This window comes from Periplaneta americana, chromosome 14, assembly GCF_040183065.1.
Source record: "Periplaneta americana isolate PAMFEO1 chromosome 14, P.americana_PAMFEO1_priV1, whole genome shotgun sequence".
In the NCBI taxonomy this organism is placed as follows: domain Eukaryota; kingdom Metazoa; phylum Arthropoda; class Insecta; order Blattodea; family Blattidae; genus Periplaneta; species Periplaneta americana.
The window spans coordinates 142,895,296-142,912,327 of NC_091130.1; the positions used below are offsets into that span (position 1 = coordinate 142,895,296).

Genomic DNA, 17,032 nt, shown 5'->3' on the forward strand with positions numbered 1-17,032 from the left:
CTACTTTTTCATGCTGCACGCAGCTTAAAAGTAGCGACGTGTGAACAACGGTGCAACCCGAAAAGTAGCGGCTGCCGAACCTGCTGCCTGCTACTTTTTCATGCTGCGCGCAGCTTAAAAGTAACAACATGTGAACAGGGTTCTCAGGATTGCAGCCGCAGCATTTTTGATATCGGTTTTGTTGAAACTTTTCCTGCGGTTGCGACCAGTGTTGCCACCCAAATGTGCCAATGATACTTTTATTGTGTGGATGTATTTTAATGTTAGATGTGATGAAAATAAATTATTATTTTGTAACAGTTATTAAATGCACAACGCAGTCTGAGCATATTTGCTGACGATATAATTCACATTTTTAATTTTCTGTAGCGCAGTTTCAAACAGGAGGGTTGCCAACATCGATTATGTGAATATGCTGTTGGTTATCATTTAAGTATATAGGCGTTTTTTAAGCTTTATAGTAAAAATAATGCCAATTTCCGAATACTAATTAGGGCAGGAAAGCAAATAATAGATAAGTAAGCTTTCACATGAGTTTCTTAATAATGCGAACATAACCACAAAATGTATATTGAGAAGTCAACACGGAGATGGAAACCTGCAGCATGACTGCGGCTGTAAAAATAGCGCCTTGTGTGTGAACAGACTCGCAACCTCAAGTTGCAACTTTTGCTGCACTCGGGTTGCGCAGCACGAAAAGTAGCGTGCAGCACGCTACTTTTGGCTTACGTGTGAACACGACACGCAACTTTTGCAGCTGCAGTACTAAAGTTGCACAGCAAAAGTAGCGACGTGTGACCATACCTTAAGGCTGGCTGTCACAATTATGAGGTTTTTAGAAAAGGCAAAAAACGAAATAAAATTGATTGTGGACTACCGCCTTATAAACATGAAGAAACCTGTTAACCATAAAGGCAGTTGTCCATTTTATCTCGGTGCCTGTCCATGAAAATAACATTATTGTGAATTCTGAAGTTAGAAGTAAACATTTCCCCTTAGTGCTCCAAACATAACATTAACTTCCAACACATACAAAAAGATTCTCGTACACTTTTGGAAGTCTATGAAAATGAGAACAAAATTTTATAATTTGGGATAACAGAAAATCAACAAAAGGAAAATAAATGGTAATTATTTTTAAGTAGGCTACCTCAAAAAACTGAAGAGCTTCAGCAAGATCAGGAAATTTGCCAGCTGGATTCTGTTGATTGTTACAAGTACACTGAATTAGTAACTTTGAGCTCAATGAATCTCGTTCATCTGTGAAAAATAAAAAAATATATATATCTTCGGTACTTATTCTATGAAATGGTACATTACAATATTGTAAGCCAAAATTTCATAAAAATGAAGAGAAAATTCATTAACGTATTGTTTAGCTCTATTTAAAGGTTAGTACACTTTTAAATTTGAATAAAACCACCTACACCATACCTTGAAATAATGATACAATCTTTTCTGCTGATTTGAAACCTGTCAAAGTTGATAGGAACTCCATAATTTTTTTCTTTGAATATGTGTGATCTTCAAAGAAGATTGCTCGGCTGTCTGGATGTGTTTTGCTTCTCAATGCATTGCCTTGTGCATGAATCCTGTACAGAGGTACCACACAATCAAGTCAAAAGCAAAACATACTCTAAGCACATGTCATAAATAGTTAAGTTAACAATAGAAGAAATAAGAAATTTTTACATTATTTCGAAAACAACAATGTGCTATGTAACCTAAAAATCAAATACAGTGATTTTTCTCACCTCATTTTCGTTATGTTACCAAGCACCTTGCAAGGAATTTTTGAAATCTAAATCCTTTTTAATCAGGTGTTCAGATTTTATTTTATTTTTATTTTATTTTTTTTTTTTAATATCTCATGAAATATTAGAAAATGTTATGTCTCAAGGTTGGATCTGCCTTTGTCTTCAGGTTAAGAGAGGGAGGAGCATGAAATTATGGAACCACGGTCATCACGTAAATCCAAATTGCCCTCTATGCAACAAAGAAGAAGAAATGACTGAAGATCATCTCATAACCTGTGAAGTTCTACCTGACGGATCCACCACAGAGAAATATTGGAGAGCAAGAACGCTAATGGCTTCGTTGCCAAAGCCCGGCATTAGATAACAACAACAGTCATCACGTACAAATTTCTTCTTCTTTTTCCTATCACGTATTAAGCCTGGTGGCCTGTAATGGTCTCACTCCATCATTTCAGCAGATGGCTCAAAGATCTTGTTCCTAAAGAGAGGTAATTTAATGCTTGGCATGATATTCTTGTTCTAGGCATTCTGAGTATACAAGATAACAGATCTCGCCTATGTTTTATAGGCTTTAACTCTTGTATGTTTTTGGCCAAGAGAAGGTTTGAAAATGTTATTAATGGTATTCAATGCACAGTTAAAGTAATTTAATTTTGTAGTTAAATACCTTTTTCTTGTTCATAGCTTAAATGATAACCCAAATATTTAAAACATGAGACCTATTCTACAGGTAAAATTTCCATCCTGTATTCCTCAGAAATTACTAATATTCAATAATAACCATAGGGTAAAACAAATGAAATATCACCATCATATCATTTACAGGTCAAATCTTATATCCTAGTGGATCCATTATGGTCTCCTGTCAATGTTCCATAGGACATCCGAAATTCCTGGACCTTGTGGAGCATAGACAGAATCTGTTTACGTATTCCGTTTGGGGGCATCTGTTTTACATGTGATTTCCAATTTGCAAAGTATTGTTGAATATACTTGACAAAAATACATATTAAATTTCATGCGCTTTCAGATGGAATTAAAAAAAACTAATCAGTGCCATTTAAAAACGTTTTCGATAGCATCATAACTCTCAAAACAACAGTTACAAAAATATTTTGTTTCCATAAAATATTCCTTTTCAAATACAAGGCATGGATAAATATATCATAGGATGTGAAACTGCAGTCAGCACCATCTGGCCGCAGGGGGGTTGAAATAAGATGATCAGCGCCCAACATCATAGGTGGTAAGCGTTAGAACTACGTGTTGGGTACATTACCCAGAGTTCTCTATTTATCCATTTGAGATATTGCTTGAGAGTCGAGGAGACGAGATGGCAGACAGAAACTTGCTAATAAGTGAACATAAAGTGATACGTGTATGTATAAGCAGTGTATGTTAAACAGTGATGTTTATGGACATTGTAAAATAGTGTTGTTGAATGTATTGTAAAGTAATAGTAATATAATAAATTGAACTATCTAAGTAGTTCTTGCAGACTTTTCCATTGCACTGTACAATAAATACCCAAAGAATAGCCTACAATCCCAATTATCTAACCTTTTGCTTTATTTTTTTTGTCTCTGTCTGGTTATATTTTAATTGGGTAGTGTAAAATAGATCGTCTCTTTTATCTTCCTGTTGGGTCCGGTAAGAATTTTCAGTAGAAGATGCTGTGAGGAATAAAAATGTAAATGTTTTATTTTAAATTGGGTTAGTTTGGAATATCGATCTGCACAGTTTAACATTTTCGTCACCAGGTGTGCTGCTAAATGCATGGAGTAATTACTCTTTTCGCTACTTGGTGCGCTGCTAGATGTAATAATGCCCCTCCCCCCAACAGGTGGCAGCAAGGTCAATTTCTACAACAGCGCCTCTAGTATTTGTTATGGGAAACTCAGTAAGTTTCGCATCCTATTATATATTCATCCATGTACAAGGTTTGAAATGACAGAGCTTTTTGTCCCGAATTCCCTCATTCAATTTGAATTGCAATTATGTGTTACTTTTGAAAACCCATGTCTATTGAGCAGACAGAACAAATCAGAAGAAATGAAAACTGAAAAACTGAATGTGTGGGAAAACAGAGAACTGTGAAGTTTTGTTTCGAGACAATCTGCAAGAGTAAACACATCCTTGAAAGAATAGGACAAAAATGATGATGTTTCAATGCATTCACTCGAATTACATAACTGTAGTTTCAATCACTCACTTGCTAAGCAGTCTCTCCAGATCTGGCAGCTGGCTAAGCAGGCCTCTTGCTTCTGACACCACGGATGGATTCCCAAGCAGCCATGTTACAGCTTCTTGACGTGCCACTATACCAGGAATGTCACAAAGAGGACTGCACAACCACTGCCGTAACAATCTGAAATGAAACATTTGTTTAAAATATAAACACGTAAAAGAAAATAAAAAAATAAGCAATGCTAAGTTACTCTCTAATAAAAATAGACATTTGTTTAAAATATAAACACATAAAAGAAAATAAAAAAATAAGCAATGCTAAGTTACTCTTTAATAAAAATAGACATTTGTTTAAAATATAAACACATAAAAGAAAATAAAAAAATAAGCAATGCTAAGTTACTCTCTAATAAAAATAGACATTTATTTAAATATAAACACATAAAAGAAAATAAAAAAATAAGCAATGCTAAGTTACACTAAATAAAAATAGACATTTGTTTAAAATACATATAAAAGAAAATAAAACAATAAGCAATGCTAAGTTACTCTCTAATAAAAATAGACATTTGTTTAAAATATAAACACATAAAAGAAAATAAAAAAATAAGCAATGCTAAATTACTCTCTAATAAAAATAGACATTTGTTTAAAATATACACACATAAAAGAAAATAAAACAATAAGCAATGCTAAGTTACTCTCTAATAAAAATAGACATTTGTTTAAAATATAAACACATAAAAGAAAATAAAAAAATAAGCAATGCTAAGTTACTCTCTAATAAAAATAGACATTTATTTAAATATAAACACATAAAAGAAAATAAAAAAATAAGCAATTCTAAGTTACTCTCTATTAAAAATAGACATTTGTTTAAAATATAAACACATGAAACAAAATAAAAAATAAGCAATTCTAAGTTACTCTCTAATAATAACAGACATTTGTTTAAAATATAAACACATAAAAGAAAATAAAAAAATAAGCAATGCTAAGTTACTCTCTAATAAAAATAGACATTTATTTAAATATAAACACATAAAAGAAAATAAAAAAATAAGCAATTCTAAGTTACTCTCTATTAAAAATAGACATTTGTTTAAAATATAAACACATGAAACAAAATAAAAAATAAGCAATTCTAAGTTACTCTCTAATAAAAACAGACATTTGTTTAAAATATAAACACATAAAAGAAAATAAAAAAATAAGCAATTCTAAGTTACTCTCTAATAAAAATAGACATTTGTTTAAAATATAAACACATAAGAGAAAATTAAAAAAAAAAAAAGCAATTCTAAGTTACTCTAATAAAAATAGACATTTGTTTAAAATATAAACACATAAAAGAAAATAAAAGAATAAGCAATGCTAAGTTACTCTCTAATAAAAATAGACATTTGTTTAAAATATAAACACATAAGATAAAATTAAAAAAAAAAAAGCAATTCTAAGTTACTCTAATAAAAATAGACATTTGTTTAAAATATAAACACATAAAAGAAAATAAAAGAATAAGCAATTCTAAGTTACTCTCTAATAAAAATAGACATTTAAAAAAATTAGAATGTCCATAGACTTCTGTTCTGTGAGAACTATACAGATAACATTATTTCATTCTCCAAGACTCCCTTATATGTATTTTAGTGCACAGTGTTCAAAATGTAACGCCAATAAACATCAGGTACTCTTGTAAAGCATGTAGATAGTGTCTTATGCCAGTATTCAGAAGTCCATAATGCTGATCATTCAATTAGACACTGCTGGCACCTTCATAAAATGATGTCTGATAAACCACACCTAAAACCAATATGATTCACAAACTACTTTTCAATTCAATAAGGGTTACATTTTCGTTAACATATTGCATTTTAAGACTGCAACCCTGTCTTGTAAAACCTTACTACTTCTAGCACTATTTCAGGGAAGAGCACTAACTTTACCTCTTTCCAAATGGTGTGCAACAGACATCCAGTTTTTGAATTAACGTCCCATCTTTTTCTCCAGATTGATCTTCCAAAATGTCCAAGTTGCATAACGTGATGCCATCCAGCACCTATTGAAACATGTTCATAATTCATGAAGAACTGAAGCAATACTTCTCAAAGGTTAATGAAACAGAATTCTATCAATAAAATTGTCACGATACAAGAAGATAGAATCCAATTTACCAGCAATCTACTGGAATGCAAGAAAGAAACACATCTAATGAACCCTATGGGAATTAAAAAAAAAAAATAAATAAATAAATAAGAAAGAATTCAGTTCAAATTCTCAATTACCATTTATATTTTAATTTTAATTATAAATTGATAATAATCCATGTTGGGGTCCTTACATGCATGTTGGGATTCTTACAGACTAGAACATATAAAGACAAAAGATTAAAAAATGGGCTCTCAAGTGTTGTCGTAATAATTCACCATTAAACTGGGACACACTCACGGACCGGAGAAAGTGAATTCGATTATGCTCAATGTTCAAAACATACAGAGGTGAACCTGCCTGGAGAGAAATAAAAAATAGGTTGCAGCCGCCAAATTACTCTTCAAGGAACAACCACTCATATAAATTGAGGGAAAGAAGACAGGATGGACACTGGAAAGTTTTCTTTTCTTAATCGTACTATCAGGGACTGGAATGCTTTACCTGCAGACTTACTAAAGGCTTTACTAATAACCAAAAATGTATTTAAAAATAGGCTTAAGGACTTTACTAATACACGGTAGTATATTATACACACTTGTTAAAGGGTGTAATTGATATTTTGTTATTGAAGTGTTCTATCAGTGAAGAATTATGTTGTGTCAGTGAAGTCTATTGTGTAAGTGAAGTGGCAGTGCAAAGTATTTGAACAGTGAAATGGTTTTGAAGTGTTAGTGAAATCAGGTAGAATCAGTGCAATGAGTGAGTTGACAAGCGAAGTAAGTGTAGTGCCGAAAGGTACTTTGCAGGTATAAACCTGTCACACTCGTGGGTCTTAGTTCCAACTTGGGATTAAGATACAAATTAGATTTACTTTAAATGTTATTTTAAGTGATCATGCTTCATTTAATTTAGGATGCTCTTTGTTGTTGTTGTTGTTATTATTACTATTATTATTAATCAATATTATTAATTATTGTTTTTATTAGTTGTGCTTATTATTAATTGTCATTATTGAGTGGTCAAGAAAAGCAAAAGACAAAGCAGTGGAAAAAACTAGAATTTAGTATAACAGCAACCAACAATTAAGAGTGTAAAAGTGTAAAGATAATAAGACAAAAACTAAAGTGGTAAAGGAGTGTAAATAGACAAAAATGTACCTCACCTGGAATAACCAGGCGAGAAACAATGAGCCACCTCTCTTTTAGAAGGTCATGCCCTTTAAGGGATAAAATGACTAAATTCATTAATTCACATATGGACAATACATGGAAAAATAAAGTGAGCCCAATTTGAAATCCTTCTACTGAGAAGCACTTTTAACTGTCCACAGTAGCACAAACAGCTTCCATGATACAGTCTGGAGAAATAAATAAAACTGCAAGGAATTTTTAAGGCAAGAATCTGGAGGAAAAAAAATATATTCCAAGAAAATTAACTTACTTTTGCATTATTTACATTACTTTTCCAGCTTCCAACAAATAAGTATGCAATGTCACATCAAGAATAGAGCAACATACCATGTGTTTGCTAAACGATGGTTTGGAGGAAACGGTTTTAGTTGATCCATCTGTGGACACAAGGTCACGAGGTTGATACAATTCAAACTGTCCCATTGACAACAGCTGCTGATCCAAGAAACTTTCCTTCAGGTACCAGGTACATGCCCCAAGTGCGCGCACTGCCAGTTCGTAGTCATCATGGGCAGTCAATCCCAATGAATCAGCTGAAATTCAACAAAACAACAAGAATTAACTAATATTAGCATATACTGTAATTATTAACCCTTAAGCAGTCGCACCTAACTTTGTAACATTAAGAGTCGCGTGGGGTGTTGCTGACACCACAAAATACAGAATCTCTCTCATAAACTTGCAATTTCCTAAAGCACAGACTTACACTATTTTGCCACAATTAGCTTGAAATGTTATGAAGAACCATTATATTCATTTACTAAATATCCTTTCAGACCAGTATTATTACTACAGTGAAACTTCCCTTAACGGACACTTCCCAATAGCGGACTCCTCTCAATAGTGGACATTTTAAAATTCCCTTGCAAAATAACATTGGCCCTTATGATAAAATTCTTCCAAATAGCGGACATTCTCAATAACGGACGCGGACACTGAAATGTATCTCCCAACAACAATTAAAACTTCCAAATAACGGACAGTGTGAAAAAAAAAAAAAAAAAGAAAGAAAAAGAAAAAGGCGGTTGTAAATTAAACGGAATTCTAACGGAATCCTTTGCAACAATCATTATCGTGCATTTGAACGTTCTTGTACTTTATTGAAGGTAAGCAGCACAGTTGTTAGTTGTGATACTGTACGTGAGCAGTCCGTACTTTCTTAGTTTGTCAAGTTGAGTGTTCGGAAGTACAGTCATATTAAAAATGTCACAAAAACGTAAACGTTTGTCACTAAAAGAGAAAGTGGAAATTGTAAAGCATAGTGAGAAGGAGAAATTAAGTGTTCGTGAGCTGGCCACAAAGTTTAATGTGGGAAAAACCCAGGTTAGTAAAATTTTGAAAAACAAGGATGTTATTTTAAAATCATACACCGAGAATGCAATTCTAGATTTCTTTGTGTGAGGTGAAGTGGTATAGTGACTGATGTTTAGTTCATTTTCAAAACATTTACTGGTACGATTTCTCTCGCATGAATAGTGTAAACAATTTCACTGTCTATTGTACTGTACTGTAAAATATAGTGTTGAATATGTATGAGAAATTTTAATGTACTATATACATACTAACGATTTTCTAAATAGCGGACACTTCTCAATAATGGACATTTAATTTTTTCCCGGCAGTGTCCGCTACTGGGAAGTTTCACTGTACAATGAAGAAAAAAATCATAAATAAATTTATAACATTTAAATATATGGCTTTTATGTACTAAAATAACTTGTATTACATACATATTATAAACTTCTAACAGTCACTATTACAGGCAATGATTTTCAGCACTGTTACCAATATTTTTTGAAAGCACCAGTACAAGGCTAAGTAAAAATTCTTACCTTCGCTCAGAAACTGTTTTATACCCTCTGGCCATTTAGTTCCACAAGATTCCGAAGAGAAATAACCACCTTCTGCTAGTGTTGTAAGAGTCTTGTGAGCACTCCAGAATTCAGTTTCAGGAGCGAGTGCTTCTTTCAGTACTGATGCTAAAGATGATGAAAGCAATTGCAAAGTTTTTTCAGACAATGTTCTTCTTTCATACAAAACCTAAAATAAAAATTACTTTTTTCAATTTAAAAAAATACACACAAACATAGCTTACATCTCAATTTTCTTCCCCCATTTCCCTGAACCTGTTGCATAATGTACTGTACTGTATGACAGATGAAGTTCCTTTGTTTACGTTTGGTGTGGAGATAAATGGAAATCAGTGTTAACAAACAGGAAAATAATTTCAAGGGAAAAATTGTTCTAGGGCCGGGTATCGATCCCGGGACCCTTCACTTAGTGCACGAATGCTCTACCGACTGAGCTACCCAGAAACTATACCCGACACGTCCCAATTTTTTTCCTTTATATCCACACAACTCAAGTGGACTGATAAGGCACCAGAAACCCAACTTTGAGTGCACACAAACTCTGTATGACTTGAATTGTGGTTTCCTGTTAACGTATCTACAGTGATATATTATGCCTACATTATTATATATTATGCCAGATTTGCAAAACAAGAAAATAATTCATAATGTAAAGGAATAAGCACAATCATGGAAGAAGTTTAAATACTGTACTCACTATATACTAAAATTAATATAGTTAAAGCAATAATGAAAATAAACTCTCACAAAAAACAAACAAACAAAAATATACTGTATACTATTCAAAAACGGTTGTTCAGCATTAGTAAATTCAGGCAAATGGAATAAGCTAAGTGTGCAATAATAATCCACATAAAAACCGCAACAGCCTGTAAATCAACAAAGTATCTTTTTCACATGTAGTCTGCATTTGCTTCCTAATTAAGAGGCATACCTGCACTGGTGGATGATGGGCCAATAATGTACGCAATCGTGAGCAGTGTCTATCATCTGCAAATTGTCCCAAGTGAAATACTCCAATTGACGTATCAATGAAACATACTCCATATGTTACAGAATCGTCTGCATCCTACAATAAAACATTTTACAAAGTTACACTACATGCATTTCTTAGACTCACAGTAGTCATTATGAAGTAATTTATAACAAGCAACTTTCTGAAATTTCTTAAAATTAATTCTTGTTTCTGTTATTGCTATTTACCATATTTATTCGCGTAATAGAGGCATCTTTTTCCACAATTTTTGGATTAAAAATCAGGGTGCATATTATATGCGAGGAAAACATTTTAGAGGAAAAAATCATAACTACCTGACATCCCACGTGATAATCACAACTGGTTTCGACATCGGACTTTCAAGTAATACTGGAAATGATCGATTGTACAACTTCGAGAGCATTGATATATTGAATGTTTACAAGCAGTAATAATGTGAAGTGTGTAACATGCGAAATGAATAAAAACTGTAGCACAGTATAACCTAAAACTGAATACAAATACTAGATATAAAATGTAATGCGTACATTATGTGGGAATTTTTTTCCCTACATATTACTGACAAAAACTGGGGTGCATACATTATGTGATGGCAACTATTACACGAGTAAACACGGTAATCTATTTTTAGTACTCTAGATTCATTCCTTATTTCAGTTCATCATTTTCTGCTCTCTCTTCTCACTTTCTTTCTTTGCGCCAATAAACGCTCTGGATGTAATACAAGCATTTAATTGAAACTTCTTAAATTACAACATTCATACACAAAGGTCTATAAACTAAATTTCACCGTCACCCTATTTCTTGCTAATTCTTCCAAAAGATTGAATCTTATAAATCAATGTTTCTTGAATTAAGTTCAAACATTAACAATGAAAACCACTGCAGTGTCAAGTAATATTTAATAATTTTTGTCCAATCAAAGAATTAATTATATTAGTTATTTCCAACGCATGACAGTCCTCTCTGAAGAAGTGCTGGTCTCCTCAGATGCTGAAACTGAAACTGCCAAAGCAGATGCAGAATATAAAGCAGATGACCTTCAACAGTGATAAAGACTGAATCCAAGAGGAAATCTGCAAGTTTGCCCAGATGGATTCAGCAGATATGCTGTTATGTGAGAAAGCATTTGTTTCTCATGTATGCTCTGAAAATCTGTTCTCAATGCATAAAAATGCAATTTCCCATAATATGCATGATAATTTCCTGAAACTATTAGTCCAGGTCCCATGTTCTTATGACATCTGAAACCTACTACAGTGAAACCTCAATACATTTTTAGCACGGATTAAAAAAAGAAAAAAACATAGGTGTGACAGCCTTTATAATATAGATAAAAACAGTCGTATTTGCTTATATGTATTTACTAAATAAAACAAACATACACCAATAATATAATAATTTAAACTTTCGAGTTCAATTTGCATTATTATTATACAAAAAGATCACTAATCTTCATTTGTTTTTGGCACTTTTAAGGTACGGTCACACGTCGCTACTTTTGCTGCGCAACTTTTGTACTGCAGCTGCAAAAGTTGCGTGTCATGTTCACACGTAAGCCAAAAGTAGCGCGCTGGACTCTACTTTTCGTGCTGCGCAACCCGAGTGCTGTAAAAGTTGCAACTGGAGGTTGCGAGTCTGTTCACACACAAGGCGCTACTTTTGCAGCCGCAGTCATGCTGCAGGTTTCCATCTCTGTGTTGACTTCTCAATATACATTTTGTGGTTATGTTTGCATTATTAAGAAACTCATGCGAAAGCTTACTTATCTATTATTTGCTTTTCAGTCGTAACTAGTATTCAGAAATTGGCATTATTTTTACTATAAAGCTTTTAAAAACGCCAACATACTTAAATGATAACCAACAGCATATTCACGTAATCAATGTTGGCAACCCTCCTGTTTGAAATTACGCTACAGAAAATAAAAAAAAAAAAGTGAATTATATAGTCAGCAAATATGCTCAGACTGTGTTGTGTATTTAATAACTGTTACAAATAATTTATTTTCATCACATCTAACATTAAAATACATCCAAACAATAAAAGTTTCATTGGCACATTTGGGTGGCAACACTGGTCGCAACCGCAGCAAAAGTTTCAACAAAACCGATATCAAAAATGCTGCGGCTGCAACCCTGAGAACCCTGTTCACACGTTGCTACTTTTAAGCTGCGCGCAGCATGAAAAAGTAGCGAGCAGCAGGTTCGGCAGCCGCTACTTTTCGGATTGCACCGTTGTTCACACGTCGCAGTACGAGAGTTGCGCAGTTTTTTGTACTGCATCGCTGCAAAAGTAGCGACGTGTGACCGTACCTTTACTTTTCAAACGGAACAATAAACTTCCAATTGAATAATATTCACTTAATCTCTTTCAATGATGTTATGAGCATATACGAAAGCTGTCACAGACTCAAATGTATGAAGGGATGTAGTCATTTTTCCTAAGCCCAAACTTGTTTCACAGGAAACACTATGTGGTACAAAAGATATCGCTAATGCTAGCAATAAAACAAAGCTCTGAAGAGGATCAAACGCATATGTATTGGATAATCAACTAGGTAAAAGTGCGAAGCGAAATGATTCACACTAACATATAGGCAGGGCTACACAACATTCCAAAAACATGAGCCACTATTCTTACTTATGCATATATATAGTACTGCTCCTTCTTAAAATTGATAAATTTATGATTGACTTTCTTAAGGAAAAAAGTTCTGACCAATACATATGCTGGAAAATGACAACTTGAGGAGCAATTGATGCAGGTTTTACAGGATTTCTTCAGGGACCATAGAAATTGAATGATACAAACAGAAAAGTATATCCAGGAATAAGAGGTCGAGATTTTACTGTGTAAATCCTCTGCATATCATATTAATGAAACAAGCAGAGGATAAAATGTACCAGAGTGTCCAATTCAATTGCAAAAAAAAAAAAAAAAAAAAAAAAAAATCCCCCACTTTCCCTGACCAACCAGTGACCTGTATGGAGAACGTTACTTGTGTCACATCACCTAAAAAAAAGGGTACTATAACCAGCATTATGGCAGGTTAGAGCATAAAATTTTCCCTCAAGTTTCATAATTGGAGAAATTTCCCTGACTTTTCAAGAGTAGAAGAACGATAACCATGACAAAAATTTAACTTCCCTCTCCTGATTTCTCCCTAGCAACAATGACTTTCCAGAACATGGACACCCCTGTGTACACTACAAATACTGTAATAATAATGGAAGTTATAACAAGAAAAGATCATGATGATAAACACGTTAAATATTGTCCTTTTTTGATGATTTAATGGTGCTTTACGAAGTGTAATATACCAAGATTGGCAACAACATACCTTTTCAGTGAGAGCTAGAAGAAAGTTACTTTCAGAATCTCTTGCATCTCCATCAATGACACTGAACACTCTGGTTCCTTTCGTTGTGATTTGACATATTTCTCTCTTCACCACTTTATCAAACTTTGTAGGTTTAGCAACTAAAAGGTAAGAAATAATAAAGTAAACATTCGATTCGAAATAGGATTCGATCCGGTGCGGAGGGTTGAACTTCGGCATAGCTCAGTGGTTAGAGCATCCAGTGTGTAGAACTGGGAGACTCGGGTTCAATCCTCGGCACCAGAGTGAATTTTTCTCTGTTTATAACAAACTGCTCCAAATGGTTTAGGAACGAATATTTCATATTATCTTATCATATTTTGTCACAATAAAATTCACATTTTTGCAAAATTTATCTTCATAGTGTGCCATGGAAATACAATTACAGTTAAACCTCTCCTTACAGACACCCCCAAGATACGGACACTCCTCATATACGGACAGATTGTCATATTCCAACTGAAATAATATAGAAATAAAGATAAATTTAACTCTCGTTTACGGACACTCTCAGACACGGACACGGACAGCTGTTTCATAATCCTAAAGCTTGCTTTACCTCCTGACTGCGGACAGAACTTGGGTTTCAAGACGCAATGCGTTACAAAAATGGAAAATTTAATTTTGAGAACTGTACAAAAATTCCTTAATATGAAAGAAGACAATAAGGGTCTCGAGGCTACCACTAGCCCAGCTCACTAACCCTTGTTGGCTGGAAGCTGGTGGATAAATAGAGTCATAAAATTTAACCTGTGTGATGGGTCCAAGTTTCAGCGATCATGAAACTGTATTCAACACATGATAGGGTTAGTAGGATTTTTCTCTTCACTTCAATCAGTTGTACTGTTTCGAGAGACATGGCACCTGAACGTAAAAGTTCAGCTGAAAACTGTAAATTACAGTACTGCATAACTGTAGACCTAGAATAAAATTGCATAGCATAGTACTGTTTTTCCCTTTTTCGGTCTTATCTACTGTAGTTCAGAGTTGCAAAGAATTTACTGTAGTACAGTAGACTGTGTTTAGAATTAAATTACAGTAATACATTTCATTTAAAGCGTGAAGGGATACATAATGCATATTATAAATTTAATGTTAGATTGGTGAGCCTCCCTCCCAATAAAGGACACCTCCCAGATGCGGATAGATTGTTACGTCCCTTCGATGTCTGTAAATCAGAGGTTTCACTGTACTTAGAAGTCTTAAGATTATGCAGTGGAAAATAAAGTTATTCTAAATCCCAACTAATGCTACACAAGATTATATGATCACTTACTTCCTTTGCAGCGGTCACCCATCATGTCTGGTGTTTCAGTCTGCTCAACACGAGCCACTTTGTACCCTTTTTCTATGAGACTGCTTGAAAACCTCCCATACGCAATCTCAGGGAATCCAGAATGTGCATTGTCTCCCTAAAGCAAAACAATTATTGTCATAAATATGCATTAAAGAATATAAGGTCGTTTCTGTCCATTGAACTAAATTACACAATGCATTTTCAATGAGATAGTTCATGTATTTCTTTCCATGAGCGCTTAAAATCAACAGTTGTCTGTTCCTGCTACAATACGTAACCTGAGCCCCCTTTATGCTTACGTAGTTTTTACACATTAAGACTATTTCCCTTTCATTATTTTTTTAGAATATACCAATCTCGGCTGGATAGCTCAGTTTGTAGAGCAGCTGGCTACAAAATGGAAGGTCCAGGGTTCGATCCTGGGTGATGACGGGCTTCTCTCGTTGCCAAACTTCCAGAGCAGCCCCAAAGTTCACTCAGCCTCCTATCAAATTGAGTACCGAATCTTTCCCAGGGGTAAAAGGCAGTCAACCACACCACCTTATTCTAGTGCCTAAGTCAAAAAAGCATGGGGCTCTACCTCCATGTCCCCCCCCCCCCACAAGTGCCTTCATGGCATGTAAAGGGGCTACCTTTATCTAATATTAATCCTAACTTTGTCTTTGATATTCGTTTCTTCATCATTCCAACGATTTTGTCTACTATGGTTTAACAAATATCTACTAACTTGTGTATTAACATGCTGCCACTTGCCACAAGAAAACATTTGGAAGAAATCTGTTGCTCCATACACTTTCATACTTCATACTATAAATGTCCACTGGACTCGTAAAAAATGCAGCAGAATCCCTATTTAGCAAATCTCTGAGGGATTACTCTTTTTTTTTTCTTTAAATAGAGTTTTTCTTAAAAGGGAGTTTACATAAAATGGGAAGAAAAGGTTAAAATAACTAGTACCAACATGTGTCTTATATACCAAACATTATAATCATTTAATTAGGCCTACAATATTTGAGGAGTGAATATGGTAAATGATGTAAGTGCTAGGAACAAAAAGTGTGGGAATCTTGTCAAACAGTATTTTCCCATAATTTGTACATCATTAGCGAAATTTTACGACAAAAATTATAACTAAACAAGATGGAACTAGCACTTTCCACATTTACCAGGTTACAAAGCACAGCACATACTATTGTTCGATGCAAAGAAATGGAAATTGATATTTGTGGCACTTTCATCGTTTACCATATTAAGTCCTCAATTATTTACAATAAATTTCATTATAATATTTTCTAACTCTTCAAATGGTGAGGCACGAATGGTGGTTGAACCTTAGCCACACAAACTGCACTGAAAATTTATTTTTTTTTCCTTCATTATTTCCCACAATGAAATAGTAGCAAACCATGCTTTCTTGCCTTATGTGATAGTGATAAGTGTTATTTGAGAATTAGTCACGACAGCCCTTATTTTCACTTTCTGTCTCATAATTAATTTCTTCCATTTAGTCGTCATTCTAACGATGCATAAACACCATAACTACAAAAAAAAAAAATTGGAAACAACTCGCAAAAAAAAAAAAACAAACAAAACAACCTCTCTGTGAAAGCAACACATATCAAGACCATAAAGAACAATAAAGAATAATGCTGCTGTATTACTATCAATTGATATGTGCTATCAAATACACCGGTAGACTACTATTAATTATTGGAAGTCGAGTCCATATTTTGGTCTTCATTATCACAAAATCCACTAGTGAAGTATTTCTTAATAGCAAAATTTTCCATAAACCAGATTTTCTTAGAACCAGGAATTAATTACATTATTCTTATGGTAATAGGCTGATACTTAAACAGATTATTCCTCAAAAATGGAAAGTTAAAACGAAGTTTTACTGTACTTATATTGGTACTACAACATCTGACAATGCAACGCCTCTTGCAAACATTATAAATACATATACAGAGGTTCATGTTATAGCATGAGTACCAGCCAATAAATAAGAAATCTTAAAAATTATACAAACCTTCATGTATTGTATTCCCAACTCATTCACTCCTGTCACAGCATCCATATGGTACAGCTCATAAAACTTGCCCACTTTGAAGAAAAGAACACAGTCAAAGTGACGAGCCTTCATTTCCCACCACTGCCTCAAAGCCTGGAGAGGAACAAACAACAGCACAGCAATAAGGAA

The 17,032-nt window shown here is 33.8% G+C and overlaps 1 protein-coding gene across 2 annotated transcripts in view; it reads right to left on the reverse strand.

Moving 5' to 3' along the window:
- Msh6 (DNA mismatch repair protein Msh6) overlaps window positions 1-17,032 on the reverse strand; it is a 48,041-nt gene that overhangs the window by 12,783 nt on the left and 18,226 nt on the right. For both annotated transcript variants that reach the window (XM_069846193.1, XM_069846192.1), the window contains exons 9-18: window positions 16,862-16,996; window positions 14,812-14,947; window positions 13,497-13,636; window positions 10,091-10,225; window positions 9,118-9,325; window positions 7,613-7,818; window positions 5,891-6,003; window positions 3,970-4,125; window positions 1,435-1,592; window positions 1,151-1,260 (exon numbers count right to left, since the gene is read on the reverse strand). In XM_069846193.1, the coding sequence (XP_069702294.1) occupies window positions 1,151-1,260; window positions 1,435-1,592; window positions 3,970-4,125; window positions 5,891-6,003; window positions 7,613-7,818; window positions 9,118-9,325; window positions 10,091-10,225; window positions 13,497-13,636; window positions 14,812-14,947; window positions 16,862-16,996 (1,497 nt within the window). The remainder of the gene's footprint in view (window positions 1-1,150; window positions 1,261-1,434; window positions 1,593-3,969; window positions 4,126-5,890; window positions 6,004-7,612; window positions 7,819-9,117; window positions 9,326-10,090; window positions 10,226-13,496; window positions 13,637-14,811; window positions 14,948-16,861; window positions 16,997-17,032) is intronic.